Here is a 10,641-nt window from a genome sequence, read left to right on the forward strand (position 1 = left end):
ATTTTATGTGTCTTAATTTGATCGAAACAGTTTCTCTACTCCTCCGAGTAGGGGTAAGGTCTGCGTACACTTTACCCTCCCCAAACCTCACTTGTGAGATTTTACTGGATTGTTGTTGTTGTTGTAATTTGATCGAACATGAAGTGTAAGAATGTAAAAAAACTTTTGAATTATATAGCCTTAAATTAAGTGTATAATTGATATTCCTTCACCAAAAAATTACACAGTGTAGTTAGATAATTTTTTTAACGTATATATACTATATGTTTAAATTTTCTTAACTTTTTGTGTATTTATTTATTTATATTTTGGCTCTCTTTAATAAAAATTCTAGCTATGATATTGTGCATAAGGTAAAAAAGACATTTTAAACGTTATGATTTTAATTATATCATGTCATTTTTAGAAGTTGTGCTATTAACGGTAAAGGAAAAATAAAACACATAAATTAAAACAAAAAAGCATAAACATAGGCGTAAACTATTTGAACAGCTTATATATTATCCAAACGCACTCAATCGTGACTCTCATGCGAATTATGAAAGCACAGCCAAAAAGATTTAAAAAATAATGACACCAAATAAACAGAAAACTTGGAGAAAAAGAAAAAAAGAAAACAAGAAAAGGAGAGAGACAGGTGAAGGGGACTTTCTTGTGGTTGAAAAGAAAAAGAAACAGTAAGTGCGGATCTCCCCTTTAATTTGCATAGTTAGGAGAGCCACATAACCCATACATCTATTAGCTGCAGTTTTTGATACCTATATTGACTCTGTCTCCTACTCTCCCTCCCTCCCATCCTATATATACACATTTCTCTTCTTCCTCACCTTCTTTCTTGGTTCTTAGAATTCAATCCCAGAAACTGAAATCAACAAGCTTTCTTTAATTCCCAGGTAAATTTCTCTGTCAATCTTCCCCTGTTTGAAATCTTGTTTAAACCAAAAGTTTTTTGTTAAATTATATGTAGGATCAATTCTGTTCAAAACCTTCGTTTGCATTCATTCAACTACTTTCTTCAAAGTTCCAATCTTTTTTCTTATGCTATATCAAGAAAGTGAGGAAAAAAATATCAAGAATTTCCTCCCCTGAGTTATGAATCTCCTCTTAGAATTTCGTCATCTCGTTATAGGATGATTACTACTTATCTTGAACTACTTATCATCAATGTGGAAGTGATTTCTTGGAAATTTAGAAAAGTTTATCTCAAATTTCTACTCAATCTTCGCTGTTTAAGAAATTATACCATTGTTTATCTATCTTTTTTTATTTCCACGCGTTTGTATATTACTATTCTTTTTCCAACTTCTTGATTTTCAATTACAATTTTATATAAATATTGATTTTTCTCACATATTGTACCTTTATCTATTTGCATATTACAGAATCGAATTACAGCTTCTAGCTAAGTTAAACGTCAGAGCTTTGAGGATCAGGACATTATGGAGATTTCTGCTTACAAACCCTATGGTGATCCTGAGTTCGAGTCACTCATAGAAAGAATTCACCCTCCCAGGTTCAATGCATTTTCAATACTACCATGTATCTATATGGTTATAACAGTCCTAATAATGTATTGGTTTGTACACCAGTTCAATAAATACATAACATATGTCTTTATATACATAATTATCGCTAAACAATTGTTACTTAAGACACATTATCACTTGAATTTATCACTTAATCATAGTAAATTGAAATAATTTGGTGTAAACACTGAGTACTATGTATGTTTTGTCACCCTTTAATTTGTATAAAAGGGATGCTTATTTGTTTCTTGTTTGTTGGCTTTTCAGAGTGTGCATTGATAATGATTCCTGCCGAGACTGCACTATAGTGAAGGCAAGTGAGGATTAAAGAAGAATCTTTTGCTATTATTCTATGTGCAATCTGTTCCATTTTAATTGGAAATTTCTATCATTGGTTATTCAAAAGGACGATAATACCAATCGATGTATTAGATAATGACTTGGTTTGCGTTGTTTTGGCATGAGTGGGGGTACCTACCAGTTAAATGGATTCCATCAGAGATTCGAAAAGAACTAATTAAAGAACCCCTACCGTACAAGAGTATCAGCGTATAAACCTGCGTTAGCATCATTTAATAGTTGTAATTATTTAAGTTAGGCGATAAGCTTATATATTTTTCTTGCGTTAGTGCTTTAAGATTAATACATGTGCGGATATAGTTGAACAATTTTTTTAATTATTCATTGTCACAGAATAGTACTGAGTACCGGACCCTACTCTAGATTAAGGGGATCCCATAGGTTCTGTCTTACAAGTACTGAGACGTATTTGTTGTTGTTGTCTGTGTATCACAGGTTGATAGTGCGAACAAACACGGTATATTGCTGGAGATGGTTCAAGTTCTGACTGATCTCGACCTTGTGATTTCAAAATCATACATATGCTCTGATGGTGGCTGGTTAATGGATGGTTAGTTCTCCTTTACGCTATGCCTTTCTCACCTCACCAATTGCTTAACCATCTTTCCCACAACAAATCAAGAATGAATCAACAGCTGGTTTGAGTATTATAATCCAATATAGAAATGCAACTAACAACTTTCTGATCCATATCTGAGTCATCCACAACTATAAGATTTGTTTTTTTCTTGCATCTTTACCAGTTTTCCACGTGACTGACCAACTTGGGAACAAAATTACTGACGAAAGCCTCATCCACTACATCGAACAGGTTAGTCTATACTTTCTCTATGCTTCAGTGACTTAAATTAAGTATTCCAAAAAACATTTAGTGGGTTTTAGGGATAAGGCCAACAAAGCAGTTAATTTGCTCAATTTGCCCTCCTCTTGCTCTTTACTCATTTCATTTTTCTTAAAAGAAATTGCCGAGCAAAGAAGTATGCTGGCAACTGTTGTCCAAAAGTATAGTATATGTTTTTTCTTTCAAATTAACATTTAACTAAAACAAGCTTAGTGTTTGACAGGCTATTTGTGCTAGTAGAAGAGGGTCCAGGGAAATCCAAACATGTGTTGATAGAAATGTAAGACCAAGGCATGTTTCAATGGAGCACACGGCTATGGAGATGACGGGGATAGATAGACCCGGACTAATGTCTGAGATATCTGCTGTGCTGGCTGAGTTGGGTTGCCACGTGTCTGCTGCTGTGGCATGGACACATAACAAACGAGCAGCATGCATTGTCTACGTGGAAGATGAACTGAAGCATGGGCCAATCCAGGACCCCTATCGAGTGGCACAAGTACAGGAACAACTGGAGAATGTTGTAGAGGCCCACCATTATGATGGGGAGCGACGGAGTGTGAGGCTCGCAGCACCGGCAGCTAGCCAAACCCATACCGAAAGGAGGCTCCACCAATTGATGGCTGCTGACAGAGACTATGAGCAATGTTGTTCCTGTGGTTACGAGTCGAGTGCAGATGATGAAGTATACAGGCAGAAAAAGGGATGTAATGGTACAGAAGTGAAGGTAGAAAATTGTAGGCAGAAAGGCTACTCCATTGTTACTGTGAGGAGTGTAGACAGACCCAAATTACTATTTGACACTATCTGCACCTTGACAGACTTGCAGTATGTCGTATTCCACGCCTCCATCAGCTCTTTTGAATCCATTGCTGTTCAGGTAAAATCTGTTGCTTTTGCCCAACTGCTCCTTAAAGTCCCTAGAGGTTCTGCGCCAGACAGGACGGTCCTCATGCTTTGTTTCTAACATTTCTATGTATGCATGAAAATCTCAGGAATACTATGTGAGACACAAGAATGGATGGACTCTGGATTCAGAAAGTGAAAGACGTAGACTGACCCAAAATCTGATGGCTGCCACTGAGAGGAGAGTATCCCATGTAAGTTTCAAAGGATTGACTAACACAACATTTACAGTATATTTTCTTAATTCAACTTCCCTACTCCCCTATAACAGAAAGGTACTCACGATTTGAAGTGACTATGATTTGTACAGGGATTGAGGCTGGATGTTAGTACTCAAAACAGGGTAGGATTGTTATCAGACGTTACAAGAGTGTTTCGGGAGAGCGGATTATCCATTAGCAGGGCCGAGATTGGGATACAAGGCGAAAAAGCAGTTGGCACATTCTATGTAAAAGATGCTTCAGGACAAGCTGTTAACCCAGAAACCTTGGAGACAGTACGAAGAGAAATTGGAGGCACTGTCCTGGTGGTAAATAAATCCTTGGGGAGATCAAGTTCTCAACCCACTTCTTCATCAAATACAATCCCTAACATAAGCACTAGCCACAGCAGCAGCAAGCAAGACAAACCTGGTTTCTCACTAGGGAGCTTGTTGTGGTCTCAGGTTGAGTGGCTTTCTAGCAATTTCAGACCTATAAAATCCTAAGATTCCAACTGGTGCTCCGGAGATGCTTGTCTGTTTTGGCCATCTTATTTGTAAATACATAGCATCATCCCTCTGTAAATAATTAGCAACACTTGTAAATAATGATAGTCACATGATACCATGTACATAGCTTTGCAGCATAAAACAAGTGCAAGTTCTGAAGTTCAACCATTGGTGTCTCTATCAACTGCTCTCTCCCTCTTCTAACAGTTGAGTCAACTCCACCAATTTTCAACAGATTCTGAATTGGTCACTGAAAATGAAGGGAAAGCGACATTTCATTTACCACCTGTCTTAAGCATTCGGACAACTCTAATCAGTGGACTTGACTAACTGGCTCTAACTTAGATGATGCGGAAAGGGTATGTCTTACTAATCGAGGTGACACCTTAACTAAACAAGTGAAGAAGCTCAGACTCATTAAACGACTTTTTATTGATTACACAGGTTAATTAACATTGATTAAGCTTGACAATTAAATTTGGAATTATCTCCTTTGAATTATGCTCATATAGTGAAACAAATAGGAAGACACCATCAGAATTCTGCTAGACACATCATCAACATTTAATATCACAAAAACTATATTGCAAGCCTCGAAGACATCTACTAACAAGGACTAACATGTGTAGTTGATATGCAGCAAGTACACATATAGTTGTAAGTTGTAGGAAAAGAGTATATTGTAAAGAGGTTAATTGTTTTTGTGTCATTCAAAGGGGGATGTCCATTCTGGCTTAATGGAGTATTGTGCAGAAGCACAAACTCAACTTTCTTCTTGTAGTTTTCTCTTGTTATATATATTGCCACCATATGGCAGAATCAATTATAAAAAAAATGCATTAGTGTAATAACGGGAGCAACCCAATTGTTATTCATTATGGTTCTATGTACAAACATATAGTTGAGAATTCTTAGCGCAGAGCGGAGAAAGGAGGATAGGGAACAACTATTCACAACCATAAATAAGCGGAAATAACTATATTTAAACCTTACATAAGGTCATGCCACCTCAATGTCATTAATATCCAGCCAATCATTTGATTCTTTGCTATCAGGATTCTGCACATTTGCCTTAACAGAACCACTCTGATTCACAGAGCTGATATCACTGGAGCTTTTCCTCAACTGGACCCAATCTCGTGAGTCCTTATCAGAACTGTAATTTACTTTCTTTGAATTTGCGGGCACATCTGAATCATCCTCTTCAAGATCGCTGAAGGACACATCTTCATCATTCTCAACGGACATCCCCGTTTTACTGCTACCCATAATTTCTGTACTTTCTTCCTTTAACCAATCATCAGCATCCTCTTCATCACTCTCTTCTAACTTTATAACCGATGCAGATTGCAGTTTTTCATCTTTGCTATTGGTAATAGGTCCTTCAACCACAAGTTTATCAATTGTTTGATTTTCACTAATGACAGGGCGCAAGTCGGCACCAGAGCCGGAAACTGTAGGTGAAGTGGCAGATTCCACACTAGGTATCTCTTGAACCACATCCGCAGAAACAGCAGTGGACGAGACGGCAAGCATCTCCTCATGTTGAGAGCCACTCCTGTCAGTTGATTCAGAAGTTTCCTTCTTTGACCAATCTTCTTCTATTGGCTTGGTTCGCTTATGTAACTCGTGTGCCAATGAGGCCCTGGCTCTGACAACCTACACACAGGATTAGCATTTTTAGCACCAACGGTTAACAGCAACCATTCTCGAGCACGAGGAATAAAGGATTAGTTACACGCTCTGATCATTTGCTAAGTAACCGAGCATGACCAGTCATTCTGCTTCAGTTTGGATTTTAAAAAAAAAAAAAAGTTTCAGTACTGGATTCTTTTGTTAAAAATTAAGTTCAGTATTGGATTCATGCTCATTATATAGATTGACAGGTTATTGTCTCCCTCCCTGCTCATTCACAAGCACACTACTGAATAATACACGTTTACGGTATAAATTAGGGGGTCCAGGGGGGTAACAAGAAGCCCAAGGAAAATCATAGGATGCTCACCAGAAAAATTTGAACCAAAAGTAATGCATTAAAGAAGTACAACCTTGAAGCATTCAACAGTCAAAGAGATGAAAGGATAGAGCAGGAGAATTTCCAAGAAGCAACATAAGCAGCAAAACAAAAAAGGAGAGGAAAGATTCATGGTGAAAAGACAGGTAGGAAGATGTTTCGACTAGCGCCCATGAATGGCCACAATGGCTTCACATGTACAGTAGTGAAGGCCCAAGAATAGTAGTGCATCAAAAATAGGATAAAGAATAATCTCAAAGCTCTGATGGCTTGTTCAAATGGAGATGCAATTGGAATTTGGAACAGTAAAAGGAAGTGCAGATTGCGTGCTGCAGAAATACTAGCATCGGTTTAACGAGAAATAAGCTAAAAAGCTTCTCACTGGGAAAAGGCTATTCTGACCCATACACATCAGTATAACAACTTCCATGTATCCCCCCCAAAAAGAAATCACTTCTCTACAAGAGTTGTTTACCTAGAATCAAAAGAGGCCAGGAATTTCTATAAACCCCATAATTAACCATGATATGTGGTGTTCTCTTAAATCACAGATTAACTTTTTCTGTTTAGGATAGTCCCAACTGTGTCTATTACCTCACAACGATACATTTCCCTATGCTCCTTAAGACTTATTCAGCATTCTGTTACAAATAGTAACGCAAGAGCTACATTATAGTAAGAGTTGTGCACATCTTAGTCCCACTTCTACTATAAAAATTTCAATACTTATTTCACAACCAGCACAGATAAAAGATGACCTTAAATGGGGATGGTATGATTGAACTGCCGACCTTATCAAAGAGAAGAAAACAAAAATTTAACTACTGAACTCCGAAAAAGAAGGATTTATCTAGCGACGTCCGTAAATTAAATCATAATCAGCCTGTCTCCAGGTCCAACACCAATTCCATTAATCTACATTCTACTCATACGGAACCATAGTAGACAGTGTCAATTGGTGTCATAAGCCAACTAGTCATAGATGGTAAGTTATGCATGGAATAGCTTCTATTACCTTTGCAGATAAATATTGTTTTTCTTGGTAAAAGGGAAAAAAAAAGCATCACTTCAAGTGCTAAATAGAACAGAAATGAGAAATGGAACCATTACTGGCATAACGTGAAGTGCCTTACCTGGGGTGTGGATAAAAGTTCAGCATCTTGTTTATCCAATCTAGGGTGAAGAAGAACAAAGTAAATCTCCCAAAAGCGAGCCTCACTCATGTAACCTGGGCAGAGCTCAATCCTCAAAGCAGCCAGTCTTGGAGCAAGACGTTCAACAGCTAATGCATGCTCTTGTTGTGCATCAGACAAGTCAAAATCTACTGTAAAGGGAAAAACCATAAGATAATTGATGTGAGCTAATTGCTTAATATTCCCTATAAGTTTACACAACGCAAAGTATACATTACACAAAACTACACTAGGAGTAGTGATAGCCACGTACGTGGAAAATAGTTATTTCCGTGCATAATAACCACTAGTTTATGTATTAAGGGCTTCAAAATTAGCCAGCAAACTACGGAAGCAGAAAACATGCAATTAGCGTATTTAAGAGAATGAATGTATAATATTTATTTGACTAGTAGGGTAAGAATGTGTAACAGTATGATATATGAAAGAATGGTAAACAATTTGAAAGATTGATCCAAAAGTAGCAGAACATAGTAATTGGTGTCATCGACTGACATAAAAACGTTAAGTTATCTGTTGAGTGTTAAGACTAACCACTCATGTAAATACGCAGAAAAACTACCTCTTCAAGTCCTAGATAAGAAAATGAAAGTGAGAAAGAGAGTCAGCATATATAATTACATGTCACGATTATAATGGGAGTATTAATAAAAGTTCAGCGCCTTGTTTAGGGTGAATAAGTACAGATATGATCTAAATCATTGATAAATATAAGGGCAGTGATGCAAACATCCAAAGGTTAACGATTCATCATGAAATGCACATAAATAAGCATTTCACTGTTTGACTGCTGGACATGCAAAAGATATCTGTGCACAACGCTTGCAACTTTTAACCCTCTATTTTCAAGTAATCAAACAGGCATTGCACTTTTTACCCCTATTCAAGTTTCTTTTTTCTTTCTAATTCCATTAAGGACTTGATTCCACAAAATTTTCATTTGCTAGGACAATGTTTTACCACTAACCAAGAAGGAGTTTCAACCTCTCTGATCCCCTAGTTCAAATTTGAAATACCAAATTATCATACAGTACCACATCAATTAACAATCTCTTAGACTATGCTTGAGTTTGCAAAACCAACATATATATCAGGAACAGATCAGGACAGCAGTTTTGGAACCCCAGTACACGGGATCCTGCATTAATCGAATTGAAACCTCAATAAAGCTTCCATCTTTTCTATCTTTCCTGTTGATACCTAGTAATTGGAGTGTTTCAGTTTAAGGCCAGTGTGAATTGATGGGTGATCTTTCGCAAGCTACAAGTGTAAAATAGTACTTAGTATATTCAACCTTTGACATCCGCTTTTTATTCGACAGTTCAATTTCATATCATATTCGGCTAAGAGAGGAAAGTCTTTTCATGCTCAAGCCATCTTTTCAATCTCTGATCTCTTCTTCTGTTAGAACCCCCCCCCCCCCCCCAAAACCCCCCCACCCCACCCAAGAGTAGCACTAGACGGTTTGATCTAGAGCATTGTAGTGAGTATTAAAACGCAGCGAAAGTATCAAAGGGCAGGTTCAAGTAGAAAATGAAAAAGGGAAAAGACACCTTCGTCATCATCGTCGTCGAGCAAAGGGAAATCCAACCAAGTTTCAGGATGCATAGCAATGTCCCTCACAAAAGCTACTACTTCCTCAGTAACACCTACTGCACCTCTACCTTCTTCTTCCTCCTCCTCTGGTCCCAGTTGCAGTAAGTTGGACGCCATTTTGGTAATTTCGGAGACAGGAATATTCTTCGACAGCTTAGATATTCCAGTCTTGAATCTGCCGCCAATTTCAGCAATATCGCTCCGCAAACCCGCGATCCCTGCCGGGTCGGATTCCTCGTTATCCGAATTACGATTCGGTTCTGAATTCGGATACTCTAAAGGTTTGTAGGGCTCAGATTGAGGCGGTGGGGCCAGAAACGAAGCCACTCCCCAGAATTGACGGGTTAGGGTTTTGGTCAGCTCTGAGATGTCCTCCTTGACGCCGCGTGATGGTGAATCATCATCTGTTTGTTGCTTCTCCTCAGTGGAGTGATCGTGATTTGGACTTGAAACGACGTCGTTCCTATCGTCGTCGTCGTCATCAAGTTTGAGTGTGTTGGCGATAGATCGAGCAAACCATGACATTGTAAGATCACGAACTGAGAAATGAGGAAAACGTTAACAGGTCGCCGGCGAAGACTATTTGGTTTGGACAGTTGCGAACTTCGCAATCTATCTACAAGCAAATAATATGAGCTCAAGGAGGACAGATAAGCAGAACACTACTACGTCGTCGTTTTATGGCCAGCTAGCCCAATTGGGTGCTTGCCTTATAGTATTAGTTGCTCTCGCAATGCTTCGCCAAAAATAATTGGTGTTGCTTCAAAATTATGAAAACCTTGTTTTGGAAAAAAATAATTTAACCAAACACTAAGAAATGAGCGTTTTTCGACTCTTCTGGAAAAAACATTCTTCATAATTTTAAAGCAAAGTTCATTTGGATAATATTTGTTAAATTTGAAAAAATGAGTATTTGAGTTGAACTTCATTAGACATAAATGTCATTTGAAAAGAAGTAAGTACAAGTTTTGTGAGTAAAAAATAAAAATTATTATGTCAATTGAAATACTCTTTAAATAAGTTTTCAACGTTCAAATTCTCTATTCAAGTTGAAGTTGAATAACGAATAAAATTATAAAGTAAATTGAAAAATATTTCAACAACAACTGATTTTGTTATGAGATAGTTTATGATGTTCATATTGTGCCTCTGCATCTATTATTGAGTAAACGTCATATAATAATTAATCTAGCCAGGGGCGGATGTAGGGTATACTCGACGGATTCAATTGAACCCATAATTTTTTACGTAAAGTAAAAATTTATATGTAAAAAATCATTCATATTGCAAAAAATAGTACATATGAACTCATAACTTTAAAAATATACTTTAAAAATTGAATTCATATAATTTAAATATTCAATCTGTCCCTGATTCTAACTATGCCTGACAGAATGAAGTACCTACCACACCGAGATACATGCCTTGAAGCGAAGGACTTGAACGACATGCTCTTTGACATGTTATTAATCAAGCACTAATAGGAATAATATGAT

The 10,641-nt window shown here is 37.3% G+C and overlaps 2 protein-coding genes across 6 annotated transcripts; one reads left to right on the forward strand and one right to left on the reverse strand.

Annotated features, from left to right (window-relative positions):
• The first annotated feature begins 654 nt into the window (after nt 1-654).
• Nucleotides 655-4,546, forward strand: LOC107786721 (ACT domain-containing protein ACR1-like). 2 transcript variants are annotated; one of them, XM_016608232.2, is made up of 8 exons: nt 655-893; nt 1,383-1,513; nt 1,794-1,839; nt 2,322-2,436; nt 2,630-2,697; nt 2,951-3,607; nt 3,723-3,827; nt 3,944-4,546. In XM_016608232.2, the coding sequence occupies exons 2-8, from the start codon at nt 1,440-1,442 to the stop codon at nt 4,337-4,339; spliced, it is 1,461 nt and encodes a 486-aa protein (XP_016463718.2). In that variant the 5' UTR covers nt 655-893; nt 1,383-1,439; the 3' UTR covers nt 4,340-4,546. The 2 variants fall into 2 exon arrangements, with proteins under 2 accessions (XP_016463718.2, XP_075090640.1); XM_075234539.1 differs by lacking the exons at nt 655-893; nt 1,794-1,839 and having other exon boundaries at nt 1,380-1,513.
• On the reverse strand, nt 2,899-9,827 carry LOC107786723 (uncharacterized). Of its 4 annotated transcripts, XR_012701295.1 has the most exons (5): nt 9,103-9,827; nt 7,490-7,680; nt 5,336-6,001; nt 4,509-4,592; nt 4,296-4,411 (listed from the first exon to the last, which is right to left on the reverse strand). XR_012701295.1 is itself a non-coding variant. In XM_016608236.2 (4 exons), the coding sequence occupies exons 1-3, from the start codon at nt 9,668-9,670 to the stop codon at nt 5,342-5,344; spliced, it is 1,419 nt and encodes a 472-aa protein (XP_016463722.2). In that variant the 5' UTR covers nt 9,671-9,827; the 3' UTR covers nt 2,899-4,411; nt 5,336-5,341. The 4 variants fall into 4 exon arrangements, 3 of the variants coding, with proteins under 3 accessions (XP_016463722.2, XP_016463720.2, XP_016463723.2); XM_016608236.2 differs by lacking the exon at nt 4,509-4,592 and having other exon boundaries at nt 2,899-4,411; XM_016608234.2 differs by lacking the exons at nt 4,296-4,411; nt 4,509-4,592 and having other exon boundaries at nt 5,199-6,001.
• Nucleotides 9,828-10,641: the final 814 nt, after the last annotated feature.

This window comes from Nicotiana tabacum, chromosome 17 (assembly GCF_000715075.1).
Source record: "Nicotiana tabacum cultivar K326 chromosome 17, ASM71507v2, whole genome shotgun sequence".
NCBI lineage: Eukaryota > Viridiplantae > Streptophyta > Magnoliopsida > Solanales > Solanaceae > Nicotiana > Nicotiana tabacum.

What these genes read in the sequence shown, in the direction of transcription:
- LOC107786721 (XM_016608232.2), top strand. Translation starts at nt 1,440, where the DNA reads ATGGAGATTTCTGCTTACAAACCCTATGGTGATCCTGAGTTCGAGTCA. An exon ending in GAAAGAATTCACCCTCCCAG is followed by an intron (nt 1,514 to 1,793) that starts GTTCAATGCATT and finishes TTGGCTTTTCAG; the next exon opens with AGTGTGCATTGATAATGATT. An exon ending in TTGAATCCATTGCTGTTCAG is followed by an intron (nt 3,608 to 3,722) that starts GTAAAATCTGTT and finishes TGAAAATCTCAG; the next exon opens with GAATACTATGTGAGACACAA.
- LOC107786723 (XM_016608236.2), bottom strand. Translation starts at nt 9,670, where the DNA reads ATGTCATGGTTTGCTCGATCTATCGCCAACACACTCAAACTTGATGAC. An exon ending in CGACGACGATGATGACGAAG is followed by an intron (nt 7,681 to 9,102) that starts GTGTCTTTTCCC and finishes TTCCCTTTACAG; the next exon opens with TAGATTTTGACTTGTCTGAT. An exon ending in AACTTTTATCCACACCCCAG is followed by an intron (nt 6,002 to 7,489) that starts GTAAGGCACTTC and finishes TCCTGTGTGTAG; the next exon opens with GTTGTCAGAGCCAGGGCCTC.